This window comes from Lytechinus variegatus, chromosome 5 (genome assembly GCF_018143015.1).
Source record: "Lytechinus variegatus isolate NC3 chromosome 5, Lvar_3.0, whole genome shotgun sequence".
In the NCBI taxonomy this organism is placed as follows: domain Eukaryota; kingdom Metazoa; phylum Echinodermata; class Echinoidea; order Temnopleuroida; family Toxopneustidae; genus Lytechinus; species Lytechinus variegatus.
The window spans coordinates 42,553,470-42,566,077 of record NC_054744.1 but is presented as its reverse complement, the minus strand read 5'-3'; the positions used below and the strand labels follow the sequence as shown (position 1 = coordinate 42,566,077).

Here is a 12,608-nt window from a genome sequence, read left to right as displayed (position 1 = left end):
ATAGATACAGCATTAAAGGGTAATCCAACCTTGGTCAAAAAATGTTGTGTTGGAAAAGTGAAAAATAAGAAAAGAGAAAGGTGAAAGTTTGAAATAACTCAGACAAGCAATAAGAAAGAAAGCTATGTCTGCTTTAAAATTGAGATCCTCAAGACTATGTAATTTTAAATTGGCAACTGGGTAAGTTAATTATTACAAGGGGCAAGCACAACTAGATTTTGTGGTTTTCTTCTAAGTACCTACATGAATTCCCCTGGTTGAGCAATAAAAATATAACCCAGGTGGCATATTGTTTATGTCCTTATGAAAGTAAAATATAATTTGAAGTAAAACTTCAAATAATTAATGAAAATAAATAAAAAGACATTCTAGCCATTTTATATATTGGAGTACAGTGGAAGAGTAGTCCTTGCCTTACATCACTATGATATCACATATGCGGCCAATTTGAAGTCCCCATGGGTAGAGTGATTTCCAATTTTTGAAATTTATTCATAACTTTTGTATTGTTTGTGACTTTGTCCGATACTATTGGCACTTTCACGTATCAACTTGTCTGATTTTTCTTTTTCTTTAGTTTAGCGGTTCATTGGTTTAGAAGAAATTATAAGTTGAGAAGAAACTGAGCTTTGGCGGGCACCGGTGCACCACCCGGTTCAATTTAGGCCCATTTCTTGTTAATGCCCAGGTTAAAGGAAAATAATACACAGGGGGCTTAATTGGGATGATTTCACCCCCCCCCCCCAAGAGCCCTGGAAACTCAAAAAGGAGCCACAGAAAGTCCCCATTCATTGCCATGTTAAAGTTTATCCAATGTCGCAGATAGAAGCAATAAGTTGTGAAAAGTAGCCCCCCCCCCTCTTCCGGGAAAGAAAACATATTTTTTGCCTGCCCAGGTTTCTAATGATTATCATATGTATGCTGTTTCAAACTCTCTGATAAATTTGTTCAGAATGGTGTGTATGATCTTTTATCTTGACACATACTCTCAAGTCATTTTATATAAATGTATCTCTCTCCCTCTTTTCTTTCTCTCTCTCCCTCTATCACAGTGAAGTAGAAGCTACAAGTCACATTATCAGTGACAGTCTGCTGCAGAACATCAGCAATTAATTGACAGCTTGACCACAGGAAACTGTTTTCAAACACTTGGTCATTTCTCTCAAGGCGGAAAAATCATGGCATCCAACATCTCTGTAGAGGTCTCATTCCTTACATCTTAGTTAAGTATTGTGACAAACTGGAATAACCTTCTCCATGAAGGAAAAGGGAACTTCCCCATGCAACCACTTATCAAGTTCTTCTCTAAAGGTTGAACTGTCTTTTGAACTATCTCCATCTTCACTCTTTGAACTTCCATTCTTGTCTGCACATCGGACACAGTTGGTGGACCTGCTGTGAGTTCAGCCACTTCAGGATACAGTGCATATGGAAAACATGGGAGCACTGGCCCCAAACTGTAGACAAGAAAAATAATGGAATAAAGGATGAGGCTATGGTTTAGGGGACAAATGAGGTTTCAATAATAGATCAAGACAATCAAGTTAAAACTCCACTTTAAAAACAAATACAATGATTTTAAGATATTTCTATAAGGCATAAAGAGAGTACAGATTCTCATATTCCCTGTAGTTATTTTCATCCATTATTCACTCTACATACTATAAGTGTGTGAAAATGTGGTACAAAACAACCTATTCATAGAAACAGGTACAGTATATGTGCAATATAGGTGTGCATGTTTTGTACAGTAAAAAGTTACACACTCAGAATAGAAGCACACAGAATACACAGGAAAGATAAAGAGGGATGACTAACTAAATTTAACTGAAATGTTATTACTTGTTCTCATGCCTTCTAGTTTACCTTTATCTTGCTCCTCCTCTTATAACATTTTCTCTTCCCTCCCTCCTTATAATATTTATTTTATTGTCTTAGAGAACTTCATTTTTTGTTTCTTTTCCTTTCCCCTCTCTCTCTTCTCCCCATTCCTCTACTTACCAAGAGGGCAGTCATCACCAGGCATTTTGCAGTCAGGGCAACAACCATCAAATGCTGTTCTGCAGATCCCACAGTTGTCATCATTGGCTATCCATCTCCATGTTGCCACAGCTGTCCAACTGCACAGGTAAGAACAACCAAATATACAATGAAACTTACTTCATTTGGCTGGTTGGCAATAAAACAATCAGGTTTGTGTCAACTGGGCCTAACTGTAAGTTACCTTGAAGTTTAATACCTTGATGGCCACATCTCACTGTCTTCACGGCGAGGGTGTACAGATGAGTGTGGTAGGGTTAAGGAGGCTCTTTGAGCCCATTTAAAAGCCAAAGGTAACAAAGGTACTAAAACTATGTTACTACCTAATTTTCTTGGAGAGATTACACCCAATAGTCTGCAAAGATTACCAAGCTAATTGAACACATCTTATTCTTTGACCAGGAGAGCCATTCACAAAGTATCTTATGCTGATAAATTTGCTTTCAGCCCAGCACAGGATTTCAAGATCTTATGACAGTTGTGGGCCAAGTATTTTGCTATTAGTTTTTGTACATCTCAATGTGCGACTTTTGAGCCTGTTCTACCAAAACAAGGGCAAAGTTTTATCAATAAGGCACAATGGTAGAGGTATAAATTCCATAATCCATATGATCCGATATAATTCTGCTTCAGTTTGAATTATTATGAACACATATGTAAATAGGCGCAAAACTGAACCAATGCCATACATACAATAACACACATTACATTAGTTCATATGTAAATGGGAGGTTAAGGTTCATCTCACACAATATCATTACAAAACTATCACTGCAATATTTATGTTCCATTCAAAGCAAAGAAGGCATAACTTTTATAAGCCTGTACATATCTCATGAAAAAATCAAAATATTGATGTTATACCTACACGTTACTTAGTTCAACCTTCAACCCCTCCCCATACACCATGATTCCACAATGCTTTAAAGATAAAACTAGCTGCCTCAAAGCTTGTGGCAACCTCAAACTCTTATGTTGTTAGGTATCTTTCAGAGAGGTTTAAGAAAGATGTATATGTATGAGGTTTTTCTTTTCAAAAGGATTGCAATTACATAAAGAGTATAGTTCTACTTACCCTGTGTTTAATCCAATTACATGCACCAATGTCAAAGGATTGGGTATTCATCAGGAAAATGAGAAAGAATATAAAGAAAAAGTATAGAATTAGTTAATGTTTAACAAAGCAAGAACTTAATAGAGCCTCACTTAAACTTTAGTGAATACCGCTAAAAATATTGTTAAAGAATGTAATAAAACTATGGAAGATAATCATCTCGTCATGTCTAGATCTCTTAGGAAAAAAGATGACATGACCAGATCTTGAATCTTGTAAAAGGAATGATCAGATGATGTGATCTTAGATATCGTCATGTCTACATTCCGTGGAAGACATGATCAGATTACAAGAGCTTGGATATCATCATGTCTACATCTTTTAGAAGTGATGATCACATGACAAGATTTTGGATCTTGACAACCAAGCCTGCTGCTCCGCCGACGATTAAGCCTACCACACCACTCACAACCGAAGCCACCACATCCCCCACAGCTGACATCGCTGCACCGCCAACACAACGATGCCGCTATAATGTCTGCCCACGCCTATCAAACCAAGGAACTTCAAAGCCGACCCGCCACCAATCCCTCCAACGTCTGCACTCATGCCCACACAACTTCTCGGAGTCACAGCGCCACTACTGACCACCCGCCGCCGACCCGCCATCGATTCCTCCGACGTCCGCATTCTCGCCATAATTAACCTCGCTCGTTTAGCATCCAAATGCTCCTAACTTCACTCACTTTCAAGAAAATACTTCTAATTTCCTCTTTTCATCCCATCTCGTCTTTCCATTTCAACTTTTCTGCCTGTATTCCCTTCCCTTCTTCATATTACACGTGGTGACCCGTAAACCTTCTCCACATTTTAAACTCCACCATGCAAACCTACAAAGATCATCTTGGATCTCGTTATGTCTACATCCATTGGAAGAGATGATCAGATGAAATTACATCTTTTACTTCCCTTATTATCTCCTCACCATGATTATACTTTAGAATATACAAGAGCTTGGTAGTATTGCTGTTGTATTATTACAAATTGTTGCTATTACTTTGATTTGAACAAATGGGAGATGGGGGGGTGCAGGGTCGGCTTCTATATTATGTTTGTGGAAGCGGCCATGGAGTAATTTTGTACGAAATATAGACCTGTCCTTTATTTTGTGTTTAACATACAGCAAGTAAATGAATGGGGTTACTGCAATGGGAAAACCAATATTCCCCAAACCTTGACAATTCTATCATTATAAAGACAACAATCTTGACCTAAATTTGACTTTTGGTAATTCAGGAAAGAAATAATAATCCTCGAAAATAAAATCATGTGTCGGGTAAATTCCCAGCATTTTTATATGTCGGTAAACTATCAATTTCACAGTTCAAGTGTCAAAATTAAACACTAAAACTGAACAATGGTCATCACAAGGAGAGGAGATACGTGGAATATACCACCCAACACCAGTATGGGATCATGGAAAAGAATACCCAACTGTGGGGGGGGGGGTGGTGATATGCTTCCGAGCAACAGCTATTTATTATGCTTTTATCACCCCTGACTAGCATGTAGCACTGCTCCATTCTGTATTGCTTGTTTTAAAATGTATAATGTCATCTGTTTGTATCACGATTTGGTCGAATAAATAATAATAACTAGGATTGCTACACTCCTAACATTTATTGTTATGCAATATGACAAAATAACCCTTCTTCAGGTGAACAATTAGTAAGTTATTTGAATCTAACAATTTTCTTTTACAAATATAACAAAAATTTACCGGATTTCAAATGCCTGCATTTCTTAAAAAGAACTAGGAAAAAAACCCAAGGTTATCAGTTAGCATGGTTAGGGAAAATTGTAGCAAATGTACTGAGCGCTTTTTCAATACATGTATATTAAAATTTAAGTAAATATTGAAAAAAAAAAGGATTTTGCAATGTTTAATCAAATTTCTGCTACATTTTGGGGATTTTGTATCACTCATCATAATGACTGATAATTCAAAATCTTTCCCACATTTCCTTGTAAACTTGGTATAGTGAGTGATTGCATTACCGACCGGCCTTATATTACCAAATGCACGCATCGTACACGTCAGAAAATAATTTCATACGCTCAAAACTTTGCCACATCCTTCCAAAGGGAACTTGAATAGAAAGATGATAAAAAATGGTCAAAAACACATTTTCAAAGTCTTAATACCGCTATTCTAAAAATAATATAATATGGTCAAAATAGCTCATCAGTGATTTGTTGTCTCAACTTTTTCCATAGAAAACACATGTTCTCTAATAGTAATACAATACCTTTTTCAAGTGACCAAAATATTTTATATGCGAAGACATTACCTTATTACCAGATGTACTGGAAAAATGCAGAAAGCTGCAGCCAAGTTTCCAGGTCTAGCTTTCGTCCAAGCTTAATTTTCTTCCACAAGTACATGTATAATATGTGTGGCAGTGTCCAGTGAACATGGTGCATTTGCAATCATTTTTGTCAAATCAAATCAAACCATTCCCAAGGGTGACTGTACCATTCTTTATTCCAGAAATTATCAAGCCTGGCTTTGAAGGAATTTACAGATGGAGCAGAGACAACCTCATTCGTTAGCAAGTTCCAGTCATGCACCATTCTGGCTCTGAAGGCATTTGCTCTTACATCCAGTCTATCTCTTTTTTTGAAGAGTTTATATGGGTGACCTCGGATTGCCTCAACAGTAATAGACGAGAAGAACATATCCTTGTCAAGCCAGTCGATTCCAGTCGATGCACTATTTTATAAGTCTGGATCATGTCACCTCTTCTCATTCTGTATTGCAGGGATGGTAGTTTTAGGGCTCGAAGTCTGTCTCCATAGTCTACATGTAGCATTGCCAAGGATGGTATGAGTTTTGTTGCTCTTCTTCGTACCTTCTCAATCTCTTTCATGTCTGTCTTGTGTCTTGGGTGCCAAACTGCAGTCCCATATTCGAGGATTGGTCGTACAAGACCCTTGAAGAGTTTTGGAATTGTATTCCTATCCGTGGTGAGGAAGGTTCTCTTGATTGCAAGTACTCGGCTAGCTTTCATGACAGCTGAAGCAACATGTGTGTGGAATTTCAGTTCAGAGTCCATGATAATGCCCAGGTCTCTTTCTTCTGACACTTCCTCAAGAGTAGTTCCATCAAGGCTGTGGTTGTAATGCAGGATGTTTCATTTCGCTATGTTGCACTGAAGCTGCCATTCTTCAGACCATCTGATACAGTAAGGTTATCTACATCAGCTTGCAGGATTTCACAATCAGCATTTGTTACAATTTCTCTGAAGATTTTGGTATCATCTGCATATATTCGGACTAGACTTGTAACTATCTCAGGCAGGTCATTGATAAAAATCAAAAATACTGATGGCCCGAGGACAATTCCCTGCAGGGTGACCAGACGTCCCGTATTTCCTGGGATTGTCCCATATTTTGCTATGTCCCGGTGTCCCGACAAACCCTTCCTGGGACGCCTATTTGTCCTGTATTTCAGAATATTGACCAAAATGTAGTTAAGACATTCAAAAGTGGCGAATTTTCATTAAATAACCAACAGCTGACGAAGCAGGGACAACAATTAAATCGATAACTGTAAACTTTTGCAAGTTCTGTGGTGATTTCTTGCTAACCTAATACCTTGCAAACAAACTGGCCTCCTACCTGTGTGTGGCAGGATACTAGCTAGCCATGTAGGATCGAAGCAAATTCTCAATGGTGCAAACAATCTCACATGATAAACAGTTGAACCACCAAAATAATCACGAAATCGGCGGGAAATTCTTATAATTATAGTATGGATTCTCAGATTAATGATTTGGAGATGTAATGGGAGGAACAAGTTATTGACTTTTCATAGATCTAGTTGTTTCAGCTTTCGTTTTGAGTCTTGGTGTGACGATGCCGCGATGTTTCACCTAATTTTTAAGTTTGACAATATGTTTCTCTTTGAAATTTTATTAATTTCTAAAACATTTTATTTTTCAAATTTTAAAAATACATTTTAAAAAACACCAAATAAAATCATGATTTTTATTAGATGATTGGATTTTTTTGATTACTTGAAGTTTGAACTTTTCCCTTTTTCTTTCTTTTATATATATATATATATATAAATATACCCTATCTTTTCTGCTTGCCCTTTTTCGTTCTATCTTTTTGTCCTCTCTTTCTTTCCTAGATATTTTCTTCTCTCTCTGTTTATTTTTCTTTCTTTCCTTCTTTATCAAATATTTCCTTCATTCTTTCTTTCCTTATAATTACCTTGGCTTCCTTCTATCTTAGTCTCCCGTTTTTCGTTCTTTCTCTCCTCCCTTTTCTTTTGCATTCTCTCCTCCCTTCATTCTTCCCTTCCGCTCTTTCTTCCTTCATTTTTCCCCCTATTCTTTCTTTCCCTTCCTTCCAGTTTTCTTCTTTCTTTCAAAGAATGAAGGAAACGTTTATTTCCTTCATTATTTCTTTCCTCCTATTTCTTACCTTTCCCCCCTTTAATTCTCTCCTTTATTTTGTCTTTTAGACATTTACTCATCTTCCCTTCCTTTCTTTCTAGATTCATTTCAAATGACGGAAGCCTTTTTTTATCTCTTTTATTATTTCTTTCATCCTTCTTTTATTCTAAATTTCTGCTATTTTTTCTGTTTTCCTTTGTTTTCTTTCCTTCTCAATCGTCTTTTCTTTCTCTCCTTTATTCTTTCTTTCACCTTCTCTTCCAATTCTTTATATTTTTTTCACAAGTCTAACACTTTGTGTGGGCTTCTTTGTTGATTTTCGTTTGTCAATTGTCCCGTATTTCATTTTGTGAAATCTGGTCACCCTGCTTCCTTGCGGTATTCCACTCTTTACTCCGCTTTGAAATCTGGCCATTGATAACAACTCAAACTGGAACTTGTTGTGGAAGAGGGGTTCGATTGGAAGCTAATGACAATTCCATTATTTTTAAATTGTAACATGTTTAATATCACAGACATTTTGGAGAGGGAGCAAAGCTACAGAGTATGCTAACAAGTGTTGCTTAAAAGATTGTTTGGCGAGAGAAGGCCTAAGACGATGGCGCGCTCTGCTGAGTTGAGGCCATTATTATGGCAAAGGCCTAGCCCACGTATGTGCACGAGCCATAGACCCAACGTCAGCTTAAAGGGCGACGCCATATTGCCAGATTCTGGCCAGATTTGGCGCGCGCCCTCACCCGGCTAACGTTGAGCGCCATTCATCTATACACTAATTCCTCTTGATTACCATTGATAAAAACCTCGTTCAAATCTTTTCCGGAATTATTATGAATAAGCGATTGATGTTTTTCCGTTAATCAAATATCCGTTATTATACCCATATTTTTGTGATATTTGTAACATTTTTATTTTAATCACAATTTCAGTCCAAACGCGGGTCAGTTTTTGAGAACCCACGTTGTTTGTGCATGCCCACGTATGGCCTTACGCGTATTGAACGGAATGATGTTGGGTCGAACACCAGAATATTGTTGTGATTGTTTGTTCCGTGTTTGTTGGGGATGAAGCTATGATGGCGACCAGTCACGTTTGACAGTACCGCCAAATCGTTAAGATTAACTAATTAAGGTCAAGGTGAGATAAGAGAAATGAGCAAGGCGCTTTATGGGGGGGGGGAGGGAGAGAGAGAGAGGGGGGGGGAGTTAAGAGGACCCAGTGGGGATACAGTTTCATCATCAGTGCAGGGCGTCGATGAAAAACTTAATTTTTTTTCTTCAAAATGTGGAAAGTGACAGAAAAATCAGAAAAAGGTTAATTGGTTCTTATTTTTTGAAAAAAACCCAGAATTTATCAAGATTGCTGTTTATTCTTCATCATGGTTGTAGAATTTAATAAAGTATAATTCTTTCAAACAACTCAAATTGTGATTAATCGTATTGGATTTATTTCACTCTTTTCTTTCGCCTTGTTTTTTTTTTCTTCCAAAAATCAGGGAGATGAAAAATATGAGAGCTAGAACGTAAACATATGGACTCCGTAACACAAAGGTTTACGATGAATAGCAAAAATGAAAGAACGCTTCTGATTGGTTCTTAGTCAGTATTTTGCGACAAATGCACGTGTAACATTTAGCTTGATTAGCCAATTCATTTAGCGATTGATCGCTAATCTTTGTGTTATGGAGCCATGGTGAAGTTATGACGTTGGAGAGGGCGCAGCCCCATGCACTTGCAGATCCAGATTGATTTTCATGGGGGACACTTAGAGTGCCCCTATATTTCTTCAGTATTATTTTTACACGCAAAAAAGTCAAAGAAGACATCATGCCACTCATGCCACCGACAGCTGCCTCGTCAAAGGGGGGCGGTCAATTATTTTGATTTTTTTTCATTTTGTCCTCGATAGGGAAGCCGGGGGGGGTCAATTCATTTTATATACATTTATATTGTGTTTATATATGGGAGGGGGTCTGCTACTGAGCATGTTTTTACAAGGGCTTAATATAACAGAAATGGCACGATTTAACACAATAAAATGTATCATGGAGGTTAATACTAAATTAATACATAATTAATAATTGTTTTAATTGAAAATGAAAATAATGAAGGCACCCATAGATCTTAAAAATCTCTCATAAATACAGGCCTAAACCTGTATGAAGTTGAACAGGCATGAAGTATAAATGTTTAGTTATAGCTGAATTGATCCCGCAACCAAATAATGTTGGCATAAACTAGCTGTTATATCAGTGGCGTAACGACATGAACGAGCGAAAAAAAATTGGGGGTTATACACGATATGGCGTATCGATCAGGCAAAATTTAAAAAGAATTCAGTAAGTTGCAACCGACAGCATAATTTTGATGTTTTGGTTACAAAAATCCAATTGAACAAGTTCGCAAGATTCTCTTTCTTTTTCCTCTTTTTTTCTGAATTGGGGGCATATGCACGACCCCCCCCCCCCATTAAATTATAAAGCACCACTCTGTTCTGCCACTGTCTAAAATTGGATTTAATCTTTTAGAATTTTAATCTCTTATCTAATTAATCTAAAGGGATAAGAGTAAGACAAAAAATAGTTGCAGATTACTTATTTCAAAGTATTTTTTACTTAACTCCCCAACTCTGCTCTTGCTGCACTGCACGTAACGGCCCTCCACCAAATTGCCAGGCCGACTCGCCCCGTGAGCAAGTGACCGCGTTCGCGTAAGTTCACCCGAAGCCATGACTAAATTCTGACCATAAACATCACCTAACTAATCACTCTCTGACAATATTTCAAAGTGTATTTTATTACAGTCGATCCTTTGGGCCATTAAACGATAATATTTTCAATGTTATCATGACAAATAATTTTAATGAGATAGTGGCATTGTAGAAAAAACAAATTTATAAGCACGAAATGGCACCAGATATATCATCAAACATACAGCGCAGCGTTCGGGACTGGTGAGTGGGACGGCTCGCTTGGTGTTTTCGCCCCAACGAATTCGGCGAAAACGTTACCACTGCGCCGTGCGAATGTTAAATCTGCGGCTCTCAATCAGAGACTTGAATGTCTCTTTTTGCATTATCGAAAATAAATCATAGACTTTGTTTGATTTATTTACAAGTAAGTTGCATATCCGTCGTGATAATTAGGAAAATCCATGATGTCTTCTTCTAATTCTGTAAAAACTATGTCTTCAAAATGCCTATGTCAGAAAATTGCCGGAAATCATAAAAACTTGCCTAAAATATCTCTTTTTGAAACTTGAAAGTTCATCCATGGTCTGGAAAAAAATGTTACAACTTTTGTAGACGTAGGCCTATACCGTAAACAAATACATCCTCGATCACTGAAATAAAGTGTTTGCTACGCTTTTTTAATTCAGGCCATGTTACCATGACAACTTGGGAAAACCCTTATTTTTTCGAAAAAAAACTTTGGTTTTAAGGGTCATTTTACAGACATAAAACTAACCCAATTTTTAAGAATTGTGTTTAAATTTCACATAAAATTAAATTATCTATGTTTATACTTTCGTATATGAATATTCATATTTCTTATAGAATCTTAGTTTTTGATTGGTCAATGTTTCAGTCATTGATAATGACTGAGCGTAAAAAAATCTGAAAATGCGCATTTTATCGGCAACCAACAAGCAAGATGGCGGAACACATTAAGTTGGCGCTTTGCACGTACGTGAGCCCGAACCGAGGCTATCACTACCGGTACAGACTTCCATGCCGAAGCAGCCCGACAACAACGGGCGAGCGAACGGGTGGTGTGCGCTGAATACCGGCGAACTAGACACACAATCATGATATGAACTTGGATTGAGCCGGGGGGTCGGCTCGCTTTATGCGGCTCGTTCAGACTATTCTTACGGGATACCATGGCTTGTGAAGTCACTTACTTTTCACTTTGACTTTCATCTTTGTCTTTAACGTTAAGAACGGGTTTGACTCCTTTTTCAGGCTTGAGCAATTCCAGGTACCGGTACACTTGCGATCGCTCCGCGTTTGGAAGTCGGCGTATGTGTACGTTGTTGGCTTGCTTTCGGCGGAATCTTCGCTCGCGATCCGTTTGAAAAATTCGGCAATTCTTAAATTGAAGAAATCGAAACCAAATCAGATGAATATTTTATCTACGGTATCGTCGAACTTTGATGATATTGCTGAAATAAATATCTGGTGGGATCTGTGATTCCCAGTCAAAGTGTTCTTTCTTTCTTTAATTTCTTTCTTTCTTTTTTTTCTTTCTTTGTTGTTGATTGTTTGATTTTGGGGGCAAAAATCACTACTTTTGTCATAGGGAACCAAAATTTGGACGAAAAAATACAGAGATCCATTAATTGTTTGGCTTTATAATTGACCGTTTTGATGAGGTACCGTATATAAAACTAGGAGCATATGAAAGCTTGTGGTCCGGCGTAATCCTTTGGCGAAGTTTAGAAATATTGTAGTCTAATCTTATCCACTTTAATGTTTACGAAATATGTTGTCAAATATCCTACAACCATTTCATTTGGATTCTGCATAGTTGACTCGGGCTCAGGAGTCCATCAAAGAATTAAGCAACGCTAAAATCAAGCACTTCAGAAATTCGGTCATAAAAATATATACACAATCATAATAATAAGCAACACTTATTTATCGCTTAATACAAATGTTTCTAAGCGCTGCATACTATTACCCCGGCTTTAGCATGGCTACTCTGATCGGGCATTAGTATTCAAGGAATTCCTATACCGGGTACCCATTTACTACACCTGGGTCGAATGTAGATAAACGCCTTGCCAAAGGACGCCGTGCTGCGATGGGATTTGAACCACGGTCTTTGTGGTTCACCGTCCCGTCCGGAGACTTATCTGAGCCACAACACCTCTACAATATCAGCCACTCGCAATTTTTTTTATTTATTATTATTACCGGGGGGGGGAGTCAATAAATATGTATTCTATTCAATATTCATATGATATTGATTATATTGTATGATTCACAACAATATATTAAAAATATAGTTCGCATTTGGTTCACATTCAGGCCACCTGAAATGTTTGCTA

At 37.5% G+C, this 12,608-nt stretch overlaps 1 protein-coding gene across 1 annotated transcript; it reads right to left on the bottom strand.

Annotated features, from left to right (window-relative positions):
• Nucleotides 1-112: 112 nt before the first annotated feature.
• LOC121415462 (anaphase-promoting complex subunit 11-like) lies at nt 113-12,271 on the bottom strand. Its single transcript, XM_041608665.1, has 4 exons — nt 12,239-12,271; nt 11,460-11,647; nt 2,002-2,120; nt 113-1,457 (listed from the first exon to the last, which is right to left on the bottom strand). The coding sequence occupies exons 1-4, from the start codon at nt 12,269-12,271 to the stop codon at nt 1,342-1,344; spliced, it is 456 nt and encodes a 151-aa protein (XP_041464599.1). The 3' UTR covers nt 113-1,341.
• Between the last annotated feature and the right edge of the window lie 337 nt (nt 12,272-12,608).

What these genes read in the sequence shown, in the direction of transcription:
- LOC121415462 (XM_041608665.1), bottom strand. Translation starts at nt 12,271, where the DNA reads ATGCCCGATCAGAGTAGCCATGCTAAAGCCGGG. An exon ending in GTAGCCATGCTAAAGCCGGG is followed by an intron (nt 11,648 to 12,238) that starts GTAATAGTATGC and finishes CTTCAATTTAAG; the next exon opens with AATTGCCGAATTTTTCAAAC. An exon ending in GATGAAAGTCAAAGTGAAAA is followed by an intron (nt 2,121 to 11,459) that starts GTAAGTGACTTC and finishes TTACCTGTGCAG; the next exon opens with TTGGACAGCTGTGGCAACAT.